General features: G+C 38.9%; 1 protein-coding gene and 1 pseudogene across 6 annotated transcripts in view; one reads left to right on the forward strand and one right to left on the reverse strand.

The window, feature by feature from the left end:
- The window catches only part of OSBPL9 (oxysterol binding protein like 9), a 174162-nt gene that overhangs the window by 40085 nt on the left and 110850 nt on the right, over positions 1-23227 (forward strand). For 5 of the 6 annotated variants that reach the window (XM_012776195.2, XM_012776196.2, XM_012776194.2 and 2 more), the window contains exons 2-3: positions 62-112; positions 17881-17959. In XM_012776195.2, the coding sequence (XP_012631649.2) occupies positions 62-112; positions 17881-17959 (130 nt within the window). The remainder of the gene's footprint in view (positions 1-61; positions 113-17880; positions 17960-23227) is intronic. The other variant, XM_012776210.2, reaches the window with a different exon arrangement.
- Positions 14913-15884, reverse strand: LOC105877547 (mitochondrial potassium channel pseudogene; annotated as a pseudogene).

The raw sequence follows: 23227 nt of genomic DNA on the forward strand, positions 1-23227 counted from the left end.
CTAAAAAGAATTTATCAGTCTGATACTATTTTATTCATTGAATGTTTTGTTTTTCTTTTAGTCCAAGGACAAAATGATGAGAGGCTCTCGAAGAGGATGTGTTAGACTCAGAGTGAGTATTTATTCATTTTTATGAAAACCAATTTTGGCAGAAAGAAAAAAAATTGCATTTTGATGGAATCATAGAAGTCTAGATTTAGTTTAGCTTCCTTAATTGTTGGGGCAGGCAACTAAATCTCAAAGAGGAAAAGTGATTTCTCCAAGTCACTGCTAGTTTGTATCAGAACCAGGACTAGAACTCAATTATTTTGGACCATGTTTTAATGTTTTATCCATCACTTAATGTACCTGCTGATATTTTTTAACCCGTTTTACATACTAGAGATAGCGGCTGGAAATTAAATGAGTTAAAGTGTTGGTGGTACAACAACAGTAGGTAAAATTGAAAAATCCCCAGTATTAGCTGCTTTGTTTTTCCTGTTTAGCACTATTTAATCATGGTATATATAGCAGTACTGTCCAGTGGAAATATAATGGGAGCCCCCTATATAATTTAAAATTTTCTAGTAGCCACATTTAAAAAAATAAAAAGAAACAGGCAAAATTAGTGTTTTGTCTATGCCAATGTATCTAAAATATTATTTTAACATGCAGTCAATAAAAACTGTTAAAATATTTTATTCTTTTTTTCATACTAAGTCTTCAAAATCCAATGTGTCTTTTATGATAAGGGCACATCTCAGTTCAGACTAGCTGCACTTGAGGGAAAGGCTCAAGAGCCACATGTGGCTAGTGGCTACCTTATTGGGCATGGCAGGCCTATGGCTTCATGCTGCTTTTAGTTGCTCATTCAGTTTCCACCATTGTCCACACAAGTGAAGGCCAGAAAGAGCCCATGGCTCTGGATACAGTTCTAATACTCTATTGTTTCTAAAGAAGGGTGGGCCTCTGTGGTAACTAGATAAATCAGCTTCTAGGAGCCTTTTCTTCTTCAGGACCTTGCTTTCTTTCTGCCATCTTTTTTTCTGCATCCCTGCTTTTGAAGATGTGAATGTATTTGGTAAACATATTGTTACCTTCATTAGCAGTTCTTGGTACAATTGGGAAATAACTCCGAGAAAGGAAACAAATTATAATGGAAAAATTCTGGCACTGAGATAAGAGTAAGCATGGCAGATATATAGGATGGAAATGAGACAGGCTTGTTTTAAACAGATGGCATATATGTGGTAGCATAAAGATTTTTAAAAATTCAACTTAAGTTTAAAATTTTTTGCCTTTCTCTTTTCTTTTGTCTGTTCAGTCTAATTGCTTTTCTAAGCACTTGCTGTTGACCTCAGTCATGACTCGGTCTGGTGTTTGACTGCTTTTTTGGCTTGAAATAGGTTTAATAGTGAGACATTGGCACTTTAGTTGGATTCAATCTGGATTTGGGTCACTCTTGCATTGTTACAGTTAATGCACTGGTTTTGTCTGTTTGTTTTTGTTTTTGCTTTTAAATATAGCTTAATTAATTATCGACCCTTGTAAGTACCACCCAGGTTAACAAATAGAATTTTGCCAGCTGCCCCTGAAGCTTCTCCATGTCCCCAGTTAAATTACAGGTAACCATTCCTATTATAGTGATTGTTCCTTGCATTCTTTATAATTTGATCACCCAAATGTACATCCCTAAATTCTATAGTTTTATCTTATTTTTTTTAGCTTGATGTCTTTTGTTTATGATTTGTTTGTGGAAGAATCCAGACCCTTTGACCTCTAGGAGTTTGCCGTAGTGTAGATTTTACTGATTGTATACTGGTGCAATTCAGTATGTTCTTTTGTCCTGTTTTTGCTGCAAATTGGCAGTTGGATCCAGAGACTGGATCAGCCTCAGGTTTGATCTCTTTGGTAAGACTGTGTAGGTGGTGGTATATTCTTCTAGCAGGAAGCACATAGTGTCTAGTTTTGCTTTATTGATATTAACAGCTGTTGATACACAGTACCTATACCCATTAACTAATTGAGAGTTGCAAAATGATGATACTCTATCATTTTGTTTTAATTTTTTATCAGAAATAATTTTATAAGGAGACACTTCTCTTCATCTATTATTTGGTTACCCAGTGGTACAGTTCAAATAGGCAAAATGGCTGCTTGATTATTTTCTTAATGAATTCTTTTCATAAAAACATAAGTGGCCGGGTATGGTGGCTCATGCCTGTAATCCTAGCACAATGGGAGGCCAAGGCATTTGGATCGTTTGAGCTCAGGAGTTCAAGACCAGCCTGAGGAAGAGTGAGACCCTGTCTCTACCAAAAATAGGAAAAATTAGCTGGGCATGGTGGCGCATGCCTGTAGTCCCAGCTACTCGGGAGGCTGAGGCAGGAGGATCGCTTGAGTCCAGGAATTTGAGGTTGCTGTGAGCTAGGCTGACACCACGGCACTCTAGCCAGGGCAACAGAGTGAGACTCTGTCTCAACAACAAAAATATGTATATATTATCTCCAAAAGAATTAGAAGCAGGGACTGGAATAGATATTTGTGTATCCATGTTCATGAATAAGGAGGCTTATTCACAGTAGCCAAGAGATGGAAGGAATCCAAATGTCCATTCATAGATGAATGGATAAACAAAATGTGGTATATACGTACAATGGAATATTATTCATCCTTAAAAAGGAAGGCTCCTCTACACAGGCTACAGCATGGATGAACTTTGAGGATATTATGCTAAGTGAAATAAGCCAGTCACAAAAGTACAAATAGTGTATGATTCCACTTACGTGAGATACCTAGACTAGTCATGTTCATAGAGATAGAAAGTAGAATGGTGGTTTCCAGGGTTGGGGGTGGGGGAATGGGGACTTAGTGTTTAATGGGTATGGAGTTTCAGTTGGGGAAGATGAAAAAGTTCTGGGGATGGATGGTGATGATGGTTGCACAAAAATGTGAATGTATTTGATGCCACTGGACTGTACATTTAAAAATGGTTAAAATGGAAAATTTTATGTTAGTATGTTTTACCACACATGCAAAAACACCCATTTATTATCTCACAGTTTATAGGTCAGACATCTCAATTCGGTTCTATGCTTAGGGTCTCACATGGCTGAAATCTAAAAGTTGGCTGGGCTGTGCTCTTGTCTGAAGACTCTTGAGGAAGATTCCTCTTCCAGGCTCATTTGGGTTGTTGGCAGAATTCAGTTTCTTATGGTTGTAGAACTAAGCCCTGTTTTTTTGCTGGCTGTAATTGTGGTCTGCTCTCAACTTCTAGAGGCTGCACGTATTCTTGGTCATGTGCCCCCTTCCATGTTCAAGTCAGAATGTCTGACTTTGCTCTGCTTTTAAAAGGCTTCATGTGAGTAGATTAGGTCCACCAGATAATCTCCCTCTTGCCATTTAATGTAACATAATCTTTCCAGTGATATCAGATTCATAATTTCTACCCACACTTAAAGGGGAGGAGATTAGACAAGGGCAAGGGTCATTCTTAGAATTCTGCCCCAGCGCAAAGCGTGACAGAGAAGAACCAGAAATACCTGTGTTTGAATCCCATTTTTACCCTTTGCTTTGTTGACTGGAAGAGAAAAGCTACTTATAAGCTTCTTGAGCTTCAGTTTTCTTATCGTTAAAGTGGGGATTATAATGCCCTTCTTGCAGAATTTTGTGAACATTAGGTACCTGACACATAGATACAACCTATTAGTAGTGTGTGCGTGTGTATTTTAAGAGGCTTTGAGATATTTTCAAGAAGTTAGACTGTCATTTGGCTTTCTATTCAAGAAACATCTGGAGAATTTATTTATAATACAGGTTCTAAGTCCTACCTTCTAGACATGCTGTTTTAGAATAGTATTCTGAAACCTTTATTTTTAAACAGATTCTTCAGGTAATTGTGTTGTGCAGCCAAGTTTGGGACCACTGATGTAGAAAGAATCAGAGAGATCTGAGGCTGACTCTCACTTAGCTCCACCCCTGTCAGACACTGTGATACTGGGCAAATTTTTTAACCTCTGATATAGTGATATAACTTGTAGGGTTGTTGTGAGGCTTAGCAATTATGTATGTATAGGAAATGGTATAATAACTGCTAAAGATGCTGATGTTGACGACGATGATGAAGATGACAGTGATGATAGACAATACACTTATCATCTAGGTTACATGTTAGCTTAATGAACTATCATCGACTGTACACTGATCCTGCTCCTCCCTCAGCCCATCCCATCTTGTTTTCCAATCACACTATACTTCTTCCTGTTCCCTCACTGTGGTCTTCATTCCTCATTTCTTCAATCTTATTTTTTCTTATGTCATGAAAGTTCTGTATTCCCTATCTGGTGAACTTATCTCTTAAGAGACTTTTCCAATGTAACCCTTTCTGATTCACATCCCTCCAACAGGTTTGGTTCTCCCCCTTCCTCTACCTTTTTACGGTTATTACTTATAGTCATGAAAGTACTTGTTGCATAGTATTACATGTTAACTTGTCTGTTCTACCTACTTGATAGTAAGCTCTTATCCACTGTCACAATTGCCTGGCACATAATAAATAGGCATACAAAATTAGCAATAAGCATTTTTGAGTATTTATAAGAATAATAATCAGTAAATAAATGTTGGGAAATTTGCCTTTACTATGGTTTGCATACAAAAGAACTATGGAAATTATTTATTTTAAACACAATATAAGGCAGTGGTATATGTTTTCTAAAAAACAAAGTAAAACATCCAACATAAAAAGAGAAGGAAAGGGGCTAAGGAACCTTGATGGAAGCTCAATCAGGCATGTGCTAGATGATTTTCACATGTATTCCCATGATAGCCCTGTCAGGCAAATGAGGGACCAGACTACTGTTAGTAACTTACCAAGGTCACAGGGAAATGGTGAGTCTGGTATTGAATTTTGTTCTGTCTCATTCAAAAATGGTGTTCAGTCTCTAATGTTACCAGGCTTCCATTCCTCTTTACAACAAGAGCTAATGCAGACACCCCAGTTGTTGCAAGGTAGTATAAAACCAGCGGAGGAAAGCAGAAAAGTGAAAAACTTCCTTTGACTGTGTTGGTTACAAAGCTTGTGCCACTAGATGGTGCCCTTTTCTTGATGAAAAAAATAAAATGTTGGTTGAGTCATGTGGTCTGATTCCTACCCCCACATACTACTGAAAAGCAAAATATTGAGATTTTGAGGTAATATCTGCAAAATGGAGAAGTGACCACATTAAAGAGGCAATATGGGGTAGAGGCAAGAACAAGAGCATACATGAAATGAAATTCAAATCTGGATTCTGCCACTTACTAGCTTTGTGACTTTTGGCAAGTCATCTATTCAACTCTGAGCCCTATTTTCTTTATTTCTGGGTTGGGCATCATGCCATTTACTTGTAGAATTGTTAATATCAAGTTAAGTAATATATTTAAAAAGTACCCAAGCACAGTATTTGGGACTTAGTAGGATCTTAGTGAACGGTAGTTATTGTTACAGTCTATAATTACTATTAATACAGGTGAATCTTAAATTCTGAAGAATTCTATAGGACCTTAGGAATCACCAAAGTAAGATGAATTATATTAAACAAAGTTTTAATGCTAAATGTATTGTGTGTCTTTGAAAACTATTATTAATAATTCATATGTGACTTAGAGTAATTCTCTTTTACCTAATCCAATGAAGCCGAGTCCTCCATTTACATATTGTGCTAGGTATCAGAGTTGACTGTGATTCCCTAAGGGAGGCATCATCTGTTCTCTTTTTTTTAGTCCATCACAAAAGTTAGCAGTGTACTACGACAGATTATTAATAGTTGCAGCGCCAACTTCTGCTAGTGCCCTATTTCATTGATATCACAGCATTTTTTTTCATATTCAAACATCCTAGGCCGGGCGTGGTGGCTCACGCCTGTAACCTAGCACTCTGGGAGGCCGAGGTGGGAGGATTGCTCGAGGTCAGGAGTTCAAAACCAGCCTGAGCAAGAGCAAGACCCTGTCTCTACTAAAAATAGAAAGAAATTAATTGACCAACTAAAAATACACATACAAAAAAAAAAAAATTAGCCAGGCATGGTGGCACATGCCTGTAGTCCCAGCTACTTGGGAGGCTGAGGCAGTAGGATTGCTTGAGCCCAGGAGATTGAGGTTGCTGTGACCTAGGCTGATGCCACGGCACTCACTCTAGCCTAGGCAACAAAGTGAGACTCTGTCTCTAAAAATATAAAAAAAAATAAAAAATAAGAAAAAAATAAACATCCTTGGCACTGGAATGCATCTTATAATAAGTGACACCTTAGAATGGATACAATAAAGTATTATTTTTAGGTTAATGTATAACCTTAAGAATGTCTTCCTTGTCCCCTTAGATCTATATCATATAAGAACTTTTATTAATTGTCTTGTCATTTCATTGTGAAAATCACTCTATTGATTTTGGTCTTTCTTGTGAATCCAGTAGCCTTTTTGCAAGTTCTATCTCTTTTCTATGAATTTAACATTGAAAATCTGTTCCCTTGGGCAAGATACAAACATCTATTTAATCTCTGTGATTGGTACATAGATGTCATTAGTACTGTATTTTCTGAATGGTTATAATATTTCATAATTATAAATTTAAAATTAAATAAGAAAGTGATGGAAAAATATATTCTGGGCAAGTGCTAACTATAAGAAAGCTTGGTAAAGTCTTTTGTTAGACATCAAAGACTCTATGAAAAAAATTAAAATTGTTATTGAAAAAGAATACCAAAGACCCAGGGTCACATAGATAACATTCTTTGACAACAATGGAATAAATTAGAAGTCCCTAAACAAAACAGTAGCCAACCAACCCCTCACATACATACTTCTAAATAACTCATTGGTTTGGGGTGTGGGGGGGTAAGGGCAATATACTTAACATTTGTACCCCCACAATATGCTGGAATAAATAAATAAATAACTCATTGGTCAAAGTAAAAATCATAATGGAAATTATACAGTATTTAAACCTTAATAATATTGAAAAGACCACATGTTAAAACTGCATCTATAGGAGTACATGATTTATAATCTTAAATGAATATATTGTAAAACAGATTGAAGTACATTTCAAAAATTAGAAAAATCAAGAGTAATATTGAAAAAGTAGAAAGAAGAAAATAACAAAGAGAATACAATAATGAAACTGGTAATAAACAGTAGAGAGCACCAACAAACTGAAAGATGAATCTATGTAAAAAGTAATGAAATAAACCCTAGTAAGATTGTTTTTGGGGGGTGGGGAAAGGCACAGATAAAAAATATTAAGAATGAAAAAGAGTCAGAGCACAGTGGTTCATGCCTGTAATCCCAGTGCTTTGAGAGGCCAAGGTGGGAGGATTGCTTGAGCCCAGGAGTTCCAGGTTCTCAGTGAGCTATGATCCCACCACTGCACTCTGTGTTGCTCAGGATGATCTTGAACTCTTGGCCTCAAGTGATTCTCTTGCTTGGCCTCCCAGTGTTGGGATTACAGGTGTAGGACACCACACCTAGCTCACTCTTCATAAATTAATCTATAAACATGATGCTGTTCAAGTCAAAACCACAACTAGTCTTATCAAAGAACTTGACAGGGTGATTCTAAAAGTCATTTAAAATGGTGAAGGGGGAAAGACACTTTTAAAGAATAAGGAGTTGGGGGACTTGCCACTCCAGATAGTAAGATTTTTTATGAAACTATGGTAATTAAAATGGTACAGTATAAGGGAAAATAAATAGATCAGTGGAACAGAAAAGAAAGCTGAGAAATAGAACCATGCATATATGGGTATTTGGTCTATGACAGAGCATTACAAATCAGACACTATCACTTAGTAAATGAAGCTAGGCCAATTGGCTGTTCATATGGAAAAAAAATTACACCTTGTGCTATATACACAAATTCCAGAGGCATTGTGGGTTTAAAATGAATTTTTTTTTTTTTTTTTGAGACAGAGTCTCACTCTGTTGCCCAGGCTAGAGTGAGTGCCATGGCATCAGCCTAGCTCACAGCAACCTCAAACTCCTGGGCTCAAGCAATCCTACTGCCTCAGCTTCCCGAGTAGCTGGGACTACAGGCATGTGCCACCATCCCTGGCTAATTTTTTCTATATATATTAGTTGGCCAATTAATTGTTTCTATTTATAGTAGAGACAGGGTCTCGCTCTTGCTCAGGCTGGTTTTGAACTCCTGACCTTGAGCAATCCGCCTGCCTTGGCCTCCTAGAGTGCTAGGATTACAGGCATGAGCCACCACACCCGGCCTAAAATGAAATTTTAAACTTCATTCAAATTTTAAAACCTTTGAACAAAAAAGAGATACCACAATCAAAGAGAAAAGACAACCTATGGACAGGAGAAAAAATATTTATAATATATAAAATGGGCAAATTTAATATTTAGTATATATAAAGAACTCCTGTATATTAAGAAGACAAAAAGAAAACCCAAAAGAATGCATATAAATCAGTAAATAAGACAAGAATACTCAAAATGTATGAAGGATGATATGTACATTCAATTCATGTATGAAGAAATAAGAAGGTAAAATGTTAAGTGAAAAAAAGCAAAGCAAATTTTTCACTACTCTATTACTGGCACCTAGAAAGAACAGTGCCTGGAAAACTCAGTACTTGTTGAATCAATGAATGTTGCTTAAAGCAGGTCCTCTGTAACATCTTTGGTGAGCATACTGGACCTTCAGCCTTCCTGCTTCTTTCTACATTGTTGAATTCTCTCTCCCTGCTCTGTACTATGTGCTCCTCCAGGGCAGAGACATATCCTATTCCTCTTTATATTCCCTCTGGCTGTTACTGTTTCTGGCCCAGAAGAGATGTTTTAGTAAGTATGTTGAAGTAATAGTGAATATTGCTTACTGTAACAGTGGTGTTGGATCAGACCTGATATTCTTCTGTCCCCTTTACCCCCTTTTTTGGAGATAGTCTTTCACTCTGTCACCTAGGCTAGGGTGCAGTGGAACAATCATAACTCACTGCATCCTGGAACTCATGGGCTCAAACAATCTTCCTATTTCAGCTTCATGAGTAGCTATGACTACAGGTGTGTGCTACCACACCTGGTAATTTTTAAATTTTTGTAGAGTTGAGGTCTTGCTATGTTGCCCAGGCTGGTCTTGAACTTCTGGCCTCAAGTGATCCTTCTGCCACAGCCTCCCAAAGTACTGGGATTACAGGTGTGAGCCACCACGCTCAGCTCTTCTGCCTTTTAGTTGTTGGACCTTGGGTAAACGTTTTTACCTCTCTTGGTCTCAGTTTCTTAATCTCTAAAGAAGAGTAATAACTTGTTCGCCTAAATCTTGGCATATTTAAATTCAATATGAATGTGAGATAGATTTTTTTTTTTTTTTTTTTGAGACAGAGTCTCGCTTTCTTGCCTAGGCTAGAGTGAGTGCCGTGGCGTCAGCCTAGCTCACAGCAACCTCAAACTCCTGGGCTCAAGCGAGCCTCCTGGCTCAGCCTCCCGAGTAGCTGGGACTACAGGCACAAGCCACCATGCCCGGCTGATTTATATATATATATATATTAGTTGGCCAATTAATTTCTTTCTATTTTTATGGTAGAGACGGGGTCTCGCTCAGGCTGGTTTTGAACTCCTGACCTTGAGCAATCCGCCCGCCTCGGCCTCCCAGAGTGCTAGGATTACAGGCGTGAGCCACCGCGCCCGGCCTGAGATAGATTTTTAATGTCATTTGAGCAGTGATGGAAAGTATGTGGTTGTGGAATTACAATGGGAGTAGCTGTGCTCCATATTCTTAGCATTGTTTACATTCCTTTTATGAGCTATGTGAGCAATCTATGTCTCAGAGGAGTCATCATTCCTTTTTTTATTATCTTTGGAACCAGTTCACCAGCCCACTTTTCTCTCATTCTTCCAAAGGGAGATTGGCCCCCAGATAGCCAGAATTCTGTTTTTTTCCCAGCCATGAGACTAAAACTATCTTTCTGTCTTTGGCACCAGAACTATGATTCATGTCTGAAGTGTGTCCATGTACATAGAAAGAAGGAAAATAGGGGAAGTCAGGAAATTCATCCAGTTGGACAAGCCTATGTAGTTCTAGTTATTTTCTATCTAGAGCCTGGGTAGTGTGACCCTGGAACAACAGCCATGTTGGTAAGTTCAAATACTAACAGATCCCAAAAAGTTGACCATCCGTAACCTTGAAAAAAATCACAAGAGGTCTCTGAAAGATACATATGTTTATCATATTGGCACAGTGGGCCATAAAAGCAGAGTTTGAAATTAAAACGTTGATATTTTGGTAGGTTAGCATAACAAATAACTTATGTTAACAATAGAACACCACTCCATATATAGATTTTCAAAGGGAGTTTTGCTTTACCACATGTAAAAAATAATTGCTCTAAACCCAGATAAAAGGAGAGGAAGGATGTTTCAGGCAGATGGAACATGGGCAAAGATAAGGTAGTGGGAGAGAACTTGGGGCAATCAGTAAACCTCAAGCTGTTCGGGTATACAGTTTGATGAGAGATGAGACTAGAAGGTAGAAATGGAACCAGTCACTAGGCTGGGCTGTGGCAGAGAGTGACCATATCCCTTAAACCACACACTCTTGAGAGTAAAAGGGAGATCTATTTATTATTGTACCAGAACAATAGGAGTAATTCAGGATTGTTCCAGGCAAACTGGGTCATATGGTCACTTTGTGTGAAGGTGAGGAAGAGCCATTGAGGTTACATATCCTCTAAGGAATGGAAGGATAAGATAAATTATAGGCCAGAGGCTTGGACAACTGAATAATCTTGACTGGAAGGGAAGCAGAGAGGTGGGCCAATTGATAGATGAAGATGTGGAATTGAAAAGGGTCGTTGTGAAAGAGGGCCAAGACTTGAGTATGTGTAAATGCAGTAGAGAGAGAAAGGGAAGTTGAAGACTGGCAGAGGAAGAGACCTGAGAAAAGGTGATAAGGGATGGAGCATGAGTGGAGAGGGCTGGGTTTTAGAAGACCAATACCTTTTCCAGCATGACAAATGGAAAGGAAGTGAGATGGGTTTAGATACAAGTGAGTCTTCTACAGAAAGGGCATAGCTGGAAGGTTTAGAATTTCTACCTGATGACTGCATTTGTTGTAGTAGGATGTCCTGGCCAGTGAATAAAGCAAGAAACAGATATAAGGATTTAAGTAGAAGAAATAAAATGGTTATTCAAAGCAACTTAACTGAGCATAACGAGAATCCCAATGATTCTACAGATATACTATTAGAATTGGTAATTGAATTCAGCAAGATTACTTGATACAAAGTCACTAAACAAACATTAACTATATTTTAATATATTAATACTAGCAACTAGCAATTAGAAAATGAATTTCTAGAAATAGAGAACATTTATAATAACAAAAACATCAAATTTTTAGGAATATATATTATAAAAAATGGGTAAGACCTCAGAAAACTATAAAAATTATTGAAATTAAAGAAGATCTATATAAATGGAAATCCTAGTTTGTTCTTAGTCAGTGTGCTAGCAAGTTTGTGTGTGTGTAATTTGTCCAGCTGACTTAAAAGTTTATAAAGGGCCAAGAATACTCACTCCTGATTCCCACCTTCTCAGCCAACAAACAGACCCCAGTAGAAATGGTGACTTGCTCTCACCTTCTCCTCCAGGTGACTATCGTGGTGATGTTGATTTATAATTTATAAAGGCCAAGAAAAAAAAGTTGGAGGACTTATTCCACCTGACATCCAATGTAAAAGTTCCCAGAAGATAATGAAAAAGAATATTTTCATGTTCTTGGGACTGGGAAAGACTTCTTAAAGGAGACATAAAAAGCACAAGAAGAGAGTATAAAATCAAATACATTGTACTACATTAAAGTTCAGAACTCTTCATCAGAAGACATCTTTATGAGAGTGCAAAAGCAGGCAATAGAGTGGAAGAAGGTATTTGCCTAATTTATAACCAGTTAAGAACTTATATCCAGGATATATAAAGAAATTCTAGAAATAATTAGAAGATAGTTCAGTCTTGTCAGTGGTCAAGAAACTTGAACTATTCACAAAAGAGGACATTCAGATTACCAACAAATACAAAAAGATACCTAACCTCATCAGTTATTAGGGAAATGGAAATTAAAACCACTATAAGATATCATTCATTACTCACCTGCCAAGAATGACTAAAGTAAAAAAGTGTTAGTGAAGACGTAAAGTGAAAGTAAAGCAGTGGAAACGTGTATACCATTGGCGAGAGTGTAACTGGCACAATCACTTTTGAGAACCACTAAAACTGACATATGCATATCCTGTGACCTAGCCAATTCACTCCTAGATTTGAATCTAACAGAAGTATAGGTATAACAAAAGATATGAATAAAAATGTTCATAGCAGCACTATTCTAATAATGGAAAACTGGAAACAACATAAATGTTCATCCTCAGTAAATTGATAAATATATTGTGGATATCCATACAGAGGAATGCTATATAAGCATAGACATGAAGAAACTAGTGCTTCATGCAATGACATGGATGAATCTTGCAAACATTATATTGCATGAAGGAAGCCAGACACAAAGGGAAATAAATGGTACGAGTCCATTTTAGAAAGTTCAAAGACAGACAAAACTAATTTATAATGTTAGAACTAAGGTTAGTGTTTACCTTTGGGATGGAGGGTAGGGTTAATGATTAGGAAGTGTTACAAGGGAAGCTTCTGTTCATTGAGCTTGTACACTTAACGATTTGTGTATATGTTACATTTCAATATTATTTTCAGGGTTGGGAGTGGTGGCTGACGCCTATAATCCTAGGAGGATTAATCTCTGGGAGGCCGAGGTGGGAGGATCGTTCAAGGTCAGGAGTTCGAGACCAGCCTGAGCAAGAGTGAGACCCTGTCTCTACTATAAATAGAAAGAAATTAATTGGCCAACTAATATATATAGAAAAAATTAGCCAGGGATGGTGGCACATGCCTTTAGTCCCAGCTACTCGGGAGGCTGAGGCAGCAGGATTGCTTGAGCCCAGGAGATTGAGGTTGCTGTGAGCTAGGCTGATGCCATGACACTCACTCTGGCCTGGGCAACAAAGGGAGACTCTGTCTCAAAAAAAAAAAAAAAAAAATTTACTGTGGCTTAGTGCTCTGCAGTGACAAGGTCTATGGGAGTGCTATCCAACAGAACTTTTTGCAGTGATTACAGTGGTCTGTATTTGTGCTGTCCAGCCACTAGCCACATGTGGCTATTAAGCATTTGAAATATGAATAATTTGACTGAGGAACTTATTTTTAAGTTTTATTTAATTTTAATTAGTTGTAATTAAAATTTAAATACCTGGATTTGGCTAATGGCATCATGTTGGACTGTGCATGTCTAGAGTATTGCCATAGGGAATGAGTGCCTGAGAATGGCAGTGAAGTTTATTTGAGTTGAACAAATCAAGAAACAGAGGCTAGAGTGTCTGATGTATTGTGCACATGTTCATAGAAGATTACTCAGGATAATGGCAAGACCCGATTGGAGTAGGAGACTGTTAGGTAGGTTCCAAAGTCTTCAAAGAACCCTTTGGGTAGTGAAGGGAAAGTACAGTGGGCCAGAAAGTAATACTTTCTCCAATTTAGATTACCAAAGGTACTTAGGGAGAAATATTTCTACAGCACAGCTTAGGTAATGCAGAGCCATTGAAGGAGAGGAAGAAATGGTCAGCAGCAGCAACACATGCTCCAGAGAAGTGCTATATGACAAAACTAAGGAGTAGAAACATCGTCACTGGAGACCTATCAGAGAGAAGGTTGGTGCAATGAGAAGAGGGAAGCTAGATTGCAGGAGTGGATGAAAGGTTACTGTTAAGGCATGGCCAATTTTCAAAAAGCTCCTTTCTGAAAGCACTGAGAGGAGGTGGTTACTAGAGGGAGATGTGGGGTTTTGCTTTTCTTTAACAAATGGGAGGAATAAAGCTTGAGGTATGACATAGCAACATGAAATTGCTTGGTGTTTTTTCAGTGTGTGGAAGAAATGTTGAGACTCAGTTCACATAGGGCTAGGCTGGGTGATGATAGTAGAAAGGTTGGTTGGGCCAAATTTTGAATAGCCTTGAATGGCGTTATGAAGCAATGTTGACTTTATCTACTAGTTCATGGAGAGCCAAGGAAGGTTTTATCTCTTGTAAGAATCTGTGTTTTAGAAATATTACTCCGGTATAGCAAGGACTGTGATCTATTACTAGAAGGTGACCAGACTGAAGGCAGACAGATTACATTACCAAACAAGAAACAATGAATGCCTGAATTAGAGTAATAGCAGTGAGGATGGAGAAGAGTTGGTGAACTTAAGAAAATAGACCAAAGGTGGAATGAGCATCTCTTGTGGTTATGGGATGAGGGAGATTTTGTATAGAACCTGGAAATTTCTATTTGAATTGGGTAGGCGACTGGTGAACTTATATTTCGGTTCTTGATTAAGGAACTTGAAAGAACAGGCATTTGAGAGTCGGACGAGTTACAATAGCTTTGTTGAGATATAATACATATGCCGTACAATTCATCCATTTAGATTATACAATTAATGTTTTTAGTATATTCACGGAGTTGTCCAACCATCACCACAGTCAATTTTAGAATGTTTTCATCACCTCATAAAGAAGCACGGTACCCATTAGCAATCATTCCCCATTTTACCTCAACTGCCTCCCCCAGCCCTAGACAATCACTAATCTATTTTCAGTCTCTATGAGTTTACCTATTCCAGACATTTCATTTAACATGGGATCCTTGGTAACTAGCTTCTTTCACTTAGCATAGTTTTCTTTTTGTTTGTTTGTTTGTTTTGTTTTAAATAAACACTTAAGACATTTTAATTGGACATTAGCACGAAGTTTTGGTAATTAATATAAATGAGCGTTGCCTACAAAGCAAAGTATGCCTGCTGGTGAGCCACACATGTGGTGCTCCTTCAGGCTGAGGTTGTGTCCGCCCCAGCTCAGCTCATTGCTGGGATTCTCTAACTAAATCCACACTCCAGAAGATGGTCCTGGGGCTAGCTGGCCCTGAATAGCATGTAGAGCACAGGCAGTGTGGCCACAAATGTCACACAAGTGAGCGGCGAACTGTAGATGGTGTTCCTGTTGACATGGGCTTCTAGCCTCTGCTCCGTAACTGACAGTGCCAACATCATGCTCCCCTGTTCCAACAAGGAGCTGGGCAGAGCCCTGTCTGCTGGCTACACCAGGCCTGTGTGTGAGGCCTTTGCAAGCTGAACCTCCCCAGCCATTTGGCTGAAAGTCTTTTCTAGGCCATGAAGTTGTTCTCGTAAAACCTTCTAGACATGACTGGACCTGCCTGGAATGACTGAGCTGCTCTTTCAAGGCAGCTGAAAGGACATCTGTGTCTCTGTTTCGGGTGGGGGAAGTACCTGCCCGTGACCCAGAGGCCTGCCCTGGCCCAGCATGCACCAGGCCCCTCAGGTCCACCATGAGGTTGTGAAGGTCCTTCTGCTGGAGGCAGTAGCTAGATGCCTGTTCTCGAATGGCCTCCTGGAGACTCACAGGCCCCTTCTGTGCCTCCAGGAGTAAGGCCTTCAGCTCCTGTAGCCGAACACGGTTCACATAGGTGGAGCCAGCCATACCGATCAGGGACCCCAGGACTGACCCGATGAGGGACCAGTTTTTGGTCCTCTCAGCCCTTGTGTGTTCCTTCTCATGACTTTCCTGCACAGCTGCAGAAAAGAGGGAGAATTTCTCTTGCTCAGAATCTTTTGCTCGCAGATAAGCCAGGTGAAGCCTCTTCTCCTCCTGCAGCATCCTATGCTTCAGAGTAGCCAGTTCCAAGTACTGATTGTCCTCCCTGGAGACACGGTCCAAGCGGTCCCTCACCTCCTTCAGCTTGGCCTGCTGAACTTCCAAGTCCTCTCAAGCCTCTCCGACAAGCCCTTGAGCCACCATGAACACTTTCTCTGCCTGGCGTGCCTACAGAGCCCAAGCAGCAACCGCGACCAAGCGTCTGCCACTCAGTTGCCCTCTGACCCGTTAGTGAGCATACTGTTTTCAATATTCATCCAGGTAGAGATCACCTTTTGCCTCGTATTATGCTCACCTCTTTGCATGTTTTATCTCCTCTGCTGGAGTATAAATGCCTTAAAGGCAGGGGCTATTGTTATCTATTCCAGAGCTGTATCCAGCACATATTTTTGTGTTAAATTATGACTCAACAAATATTTGATACATTGTAAGCCAGAAGGTTAACTCAGTTAACCCCAAAATGAAGTTAACCATAATGAACTGTTCTTACACGGAGGTGTGTATGTATCTGCTGTCATGGAATAAGTGATAGATACCATGCCAATGGTGATCCGATCCTGTTTCTGCTGTTAACACTTTGTGTGACCTTGGGTAGGCCATTATACTCCCTGGAGACACTTTCCTTATCTGAAAATGGGGATGAAATTTCCTACCCAATCTGAAACTGAAGAAGAAATAAGATAATTCAGGTAGATGGTATTTGCATAGAGTTTGGGTTCATTCAGATAGCCTCTGGGAAGAAATGAATAAATATTTGATTTTATTACCTAATATTCCTGGGATAGGAGTAGTCCTATGTAGCCTTTCCCCCATGGTATATTAGGTATTTAGTCCCCTTGAGTCTTTCCAGCCCCCAGTGTAAAGGTGTCTGATTTGGTCTGTGGCATAGTGCTTCTCTTGTCACCAACCTGGGGCATTTGATCTATCTTGTATTCTCTGATCTTTCTCTCTGGAATACTTAAGACACTTATTTCTTATGGATACTGATGAAAAGACTACCTGTTTTGCATAGTTTCCTATCTTTTCCCTTAACTCCTGTTGTTGTAACAGGATGCATGTAGTTAAATATAAAAATAATAAAGGCTGGGCACAGTGACTCATGCCTGTAATCCCAACACTTCAGGAGGCTGAGGTGGGAGGATTGTTTGAGACTGGGAGTTCAAGACTAGCCTGGGTCACACAGTAAGACCCTGTCTCTATAAAAAACAAGAAAAATTAGCTGGATATAGTAGCATGTGCCTATAGTTCTAGCTATTTAGGAAGCTGAAGTGGGAGGGTTATTAAGCCCAGGAGTTAGAGCTTGCAGTGAGCTATGATTGTGCCACTGCACTCCAGCCAGGGCAACAGGGCAAGACCCTGTCTCTAAAAAATAATGAATAAATAAATAAAGGTTTAAATTCACCCTACCCACCTTCCCAAAACAAACAACTTATAAATGCAGTTCCCTGTTTCTCCCCGCCCCCCAAATTTGGAGAGTTGTGTATGCTTTTATTTAGAAATATATACTAAATGTGTATTTGAGTGCCATGTGTCAAAATAAATAAAATAGTTCTTGATTTCTAATACCTCATAGTGGTTCAGTGGGAAGAGGCAGACATATGAACAGATAATCACAGTATAGTGTGAAAAGTACAGTAGCAGAGTGATGTACAAGTGGTTAGGGGAGCACCTGGAACAAGAGGTTGGGACGGTGTTCTGACGCGTATGTCCCCTGGCATTTCTACACTAACAAGTATAACACCAAAGCAGCCTGATAGAGTACCTGCCTTCTTTTAGCCTTCTAACAACCTGGTGAAGTTTCTGACTCCCATTTTAGAGAGCAATCTAAAGCTCAGAAAGGTGGCTGCCTCTTAAACACAAATTCTAGACTCGGCTTCTATGTTTGTCCCATCCCCCTCCTGCCACATGCATGCCCCTTATAACAGGGTATAGAAAGTACTCGTGCAGGAAACTAGAGTCCCGCCAGTCCCTCGCCTTTAGTTCTTTGACCTTAAGTGACACTAGAGTCTCAGATTCCTCTTCTCTGTGTCGAGCCTGCTTCCAGTGTCGTTGGTGCATTGAGTATTCCAGGGCTGTACCAGTAGTGAATATTGCTGATGTCATTGTTTGCCTTATTGGGATTTTGCTCTTTGTTTCACAGGGAGCTGTGATTGGTATAGACGATGAGGACGACAGCACCTTCACAATAACTGTTGATCAGAAAACCTTCCATTTCCAGGGTGAGCTGAAAGAAGAGATTCTTTCTCTTCACAGTCCCAACTGCTTCTTTCCTTCTCTTTTGGGTTGTTTGCTGGATGACTTGAATGGTTTTGCAACTGATCCTGCATGAACGAGTGCACAGGAACATTCTGGATGAAGTGGTACTGCAGGTTAGGCAGAGATTTGTGTCTGCAGTGGATACAGATTTATTTGAAACGACTGTGGATCTGGCTGCAATTGGAGATTAAAAATTTAAAGGATAAAAATCAGTGAAGGGAGAGAGTAATGGGCTGCTGCTGCTGCTGGCTTGTGTTTACAGAAGGTTGCTGATCTTCTTTATCGAGGAGTGTGGTTCTGCTTCTCTGCATGAAGAGTCTAAAGACTGATTGTGAAGGTTGCAGTGTTTGTCTGTGTAAAATTCAAAATGTAAATTGAAGCTAGTGGCAACCTTTGGCTTAAAGGTTTTGCTCTGCTTCAAGAACTACAAGTTTGCATTCATTTCATCTGTATTTCTGTTTTGTCTCCCAGTCATCATTTCTCTGCTATTATCCTTTTTATAGTTAAAAGCACCAATGCCATCTGCCACTGCTATGTTTCGACATTGCATGCTATGGTTCACCGGTAGAAAGGGTAAGGCATTGTATGATCATTCTCATTTCATCTTGCTTTGAAAACTCTAAACCAGCAAATAAAAGTAATTTTTAATGCTCTGGTCCTAAAGTACCTCTCGCCTGTTAGGACTGTTTATTAGTTTTGATACTAATGTTCTTGTTATTTTGCCTCTATCTAAAGTAATCTCTATTTTATGTTTAAAACAGTCCAAAATAATTAGAAATGAAAAGATTTAGAGAGGTTAGTGCTTTCTCTGAACTACAAGTGACAATGTACTGTTATAGATATACTAGGTATACTAGGTATATATAAGTATACTAGGTATACCTAGATAAGTAAATATTAAATAAATTTATTACTTAAAAATGTTTTGGTTATAAAGTCTTATGGTGACCAGATATATTATGTGAGGTGTTGAGGCAGCTATTGTCTTTCTGTGCTAGAATATTGCAGTTATTTTTCTTCATTGTCTTATTTAAGAAGTTGGCATTTAGAAATGAAAGATGCCGGTTATATATAGTACAGATAAACCAATGTACTTAATAGTGGTATCTCTAATACTTTCTCTAGCTTATCCTTAAAATATTTACTATATTTGGTAATATTTATTAAGACGGCCTAAATAGTGATGCTTTCCTGAATTTTTCTACCGTATTTAACTTCATAAAACATTTTTAGTCCTATTATAAAAGCCCAGAGTATTTATTTTCAGGTTAGGTATATAATGCTGCTTATAAATGAAAGCAAATAATTCTCATACCATGGAGAACTCTTTACTTGAATGAAGTTGAATACTTTAATACATTTAAAGAAGAGTTGCTGGATGCAGGTGAAGGCTGCAGTATGGAATTCTCTCCTGCAGTTACTAAGGAGATACCTCCTTTGGACTTCCAGAATCTATATTGTTTGCATATTTAAAGGAGAAGAGACTTGGATCTCTAGAGCAAAGCCACCTCTACCTTCTGATTTACTTTTAAATTATTTGTCTCTTTTTTAACATCCTCACATTTATGTGGCTTACTTATAAAACAAGAAATTCCTGTAATGAATTATTTAAATGATAAGGATGAATAAGAGTTATGCATATTTTTTTTTTATTTTATTTTTTATTTTTTATTTTTTTATTTTTTTTTGGTCTCATTGAGAGTTAAAGAGTTATGCATATTTTTAAAAATAGATTCCTATCTATCGGATCAATTAGTTTATTTTCTACTATAGTATTTTTTACTTTATTTACTTTATTTTCTACTATAGTGATTATGGGAGTCTTAGGCAACACAAGATCTAGTTTTTGCAAAGAACTCAGTAAGACTGTATTTTTTTTTTTTGGCAACATTGAGAGTTATTTCACACTCATGGGTCCTTGATCGTAAGAAAATCTCTGCAAATTTGATAAAAAGCTTTCAGTGTCTGATCTTAAATCTTGATTAGAATTAAAAGCAAATTTTGGCTTATATACATTAACATATTTTTTAATATGCTACAGTTTTAATTTAATATGCCAGCATTTTAAAAGATGAAATATCAATTGTTTTATATCATCTATAAAACAAATTCTGATGTCAAAAGGAAAGCTAGAATTTGTTCAGATATATTCATTTATTCATTCAGCATCTATTTTAGATATAATTCTGGGCATACAAAACAGATAACACTCCTTGTCCCTTGGGTCATCTATTCTGGTAGAAGAGAAAGCCAATAAACAAGATAAATTAGCAAAATATAAGGAAATAAGTGAATGATAAGACCTGGGAAGAAAAACATAAAGCAGAAAAGAAGAAATGAAATAGAAGTGAGGTTGTGTGTGGGGGGAGATGTTGAAACTCTAGATAGGGTGGTCAGGGAAAAACTCACTGAAATGGCATCTTTTGGTGAAAAAGCTCAAGAAAATGAGGAAACAAGGTATATGGCTGTGTGGGGGAGGGACGGGGGTAGGTACATCATTCCAGGTAGAGGGAACAGTAGGTGTAGAGAGTGTGCCTGCCATGTTTGAAGAACAGCAAGGATGCCAGCTGTGGTTGGAGTACAGGTAAACATGGGGGGAGTAGTGGGTGGTGAGGTCCAAGAGGTGACAGGACCTTCCAATCATGTGAAGCCTTCATAAGGGTATTGAATTCGACCGAGATTAGAGGCCAGTAGAGGGTTTTGAGCAGGAGGAGAGACATGGTGTGATGTTTTAACTGGCTCACTCTGGCCACTGTGTTGAGAATAAAATTCAGCAGAGCAAAGACTGAAGCAGGGAAACTATGTAGGAGACTGTTGTAAACCAGAAGAGAGATGGTGGTGGCTCCCACATGGTACCAGCAGATATAGGGAGATAGTAAGAAATGGTTGGCGTGTGTGTGTGTGTGTGTGTGTGTGTGTGTTTAATCAACGTATTGAGGTATAATTAACATACAATAAAATGTATATATTATATAGTTCAGTGAGATTTGACAAATTTCTTTACTCATAACTGCCACCATAATCAACATATGGAACGTTTCCATTATTCCAAAAGATTCCCTTATGCCCCTTTCAGTTGCTTCCTGTCCCCAGCCCCTGGCCCCAGGAAACCACTATCTGCTTTCTATCACTATAGATTTGATTTTTCAGTTGGAGAGTTTCACATAAATAGAATTATACATATGTACTATTTTTTGTCTGGCTTTATTTTAGCTCAGCATGATGTTTTTAAGATTCATCCATGTTGCATATATTAGTAGTTCCTTTTATATTGTTAAGTATATTGTTTCATTATATTGTATTTATTTTGAAGGTTGAGTTGTAGCATATGACAGAAGGATAAGACTAGGTTGGCACCAAGATTTTTGGCTTGAGTGACAAGAATGGGGTTGTCATTAACTCAAGTGGAAAATTATAGTAGGGAAGGGAACTGGCCATTAGGAATTTAGCTTTGTACATACTTATTAAACAAGTTTTAGATGTCCACCAAACATCTGGAGGGAGATGTCAGGTAGGGAGTTGGAGTGTGGAGTTCAGGGGAAAAGTTCAGGCTGGAGAAATAAATTTGGGAGTCATTGGCACATAGATGGCATTTAAAGCCACGAGAATTTGTGAATAAGTATAGAAGAGGTCCAAGTACTGAGCCCTTGGGCACTTGAACATTTATTTAGATGGCACGAGTTGAGATAAAATCAGCAAAAGAGCTTGAGATGAAGCAACCAAAAAGGAGGAGAAGAACCAAATGAATGTGGTATTCTGCAACCCAAGAGAAAAAATGTTTGTAGGAGAGAGAGGGATCAGTAGCTGTGTCAAATGCTGTTGGCAGGTCAAGTATGATGAAAAGTGAGAATTGATCACAGGATTTAATAGTGAGGAGCTTATTGGTAACCTTGAGAAGAGCAATTTTAAGATAGGAGTCTAGACAGTGCTTTCAAGTTCTGTGAAGGCTGTGGTCCCTAACCCCTGGACCGTGGATATATAACGGTCTGTGGCCTATTAGGAACCAGCCTCACAATAGGAGGTGAGCAATGCCAGAGGGTGAGCCAGTGAAGCTTCAGCTGTGAGCACAAACACTACTGTAACCTATGCATGCGAAGGATCTATGTTGTGTGCTTCTTATGAGAATTTAATGTCTGATAATCTGAGGTGGAGCCGAGGCAGTGATGCTAGCTTTGGGGAGGGGCTGCAAATATAGATTATCATTAGCAGAGAGGTTTAACTGCACAGAGACCATAATGAATCAGTTGCTTGCAGATTCATATTAAAACCCTATCAGGGCCGGGCGCAGTGGCTCACGCCTGTAATCCTAGCATTCTAGGAGGTCGAGGCAGGTGGATTGCTCGAGGTCAGGAGTTCGAAACCAGCCTGAGCAAGAGTGAGACCCCGTCTGTACTATAAATAGAAAGAAATTAATTGGCCAACTAATATATAATAGAAAAAACTAGCCGGGCATGATGGCGCATGCCTGTAGTCCCAGCTACTCGGGAGGCTGAGGCAGAAGGATTGCTTGAGTCCAGGAGTTTGAGGTTGCTGTGAGCTAGGCTGACGCCTCGGCACTCACTCTAGCCTGGGCAACAGAGCGAGACTCTGTCTCAAAAAAAAAACAAACCAAACAACCCTATCAGTGAGTGGCAAGTGACAATGTAGTAATGGTAGAAATAAAGTGCACTATAAATATAATGTGCTTGAATCATCTCTTGCCCCCCTGTTGCCCTCTCTACCCCAGGCCATGGAAAAATTGTCTTCCCCGAAACCAGTTCCTGGTGCCAAAAGATTGGGGACTGCTGGTAAAAGGAAGGTGATAAATATAGCAGTAGCTGGAGAGGGAAATAGGAGCAAGGGAGTTTTGTTTTTTTTTAGAATGAGAGAAACAATAAAATATTTTCATGTTGTTGGTAGTGATTCAGTAAAGAGGGAAAAATTGATGATACAAGAGAGAAGAGTTGAGTTATTGGATCAGCATGTTGGAGAAGGCAAGAGAGGATAGGACCTAATGCATAGCTGGAGCATCGTCTTTGGCTAGTGGGGGTGGACAGCTCGTCCATAGTAAAATAGCTGTGATTGTTGATGTGGCCCTGAATGGATTAAAGCACTGGTAATGGGAAGGAAAAGGGAATAGAATTGAGATTAAAAAAAAAAAAAAACAAAACTATAGGAACTGGTGATTGCTTGGAAATGGGAGATGAGAGAATTAGAGTAGTAAGGGTGATGTTCTCGGCTTGGCTTACTAT

Source organism: Microcebus murinus, chromosome 2 (genome assembly GCF_040939455.1).
Source record: "Microcebus murinus isolate Inina chromosome 2, M.murinus_Inina_mat1.0, whole genome shotgun sequence".
Classification (NCBI taxonomy): domain Eukaryota; kingdom Metazoa; phylum Chordata; class Mammalia; order Primates; family Cheirogaleidae; genus Microcebus; species Microcebus murinus.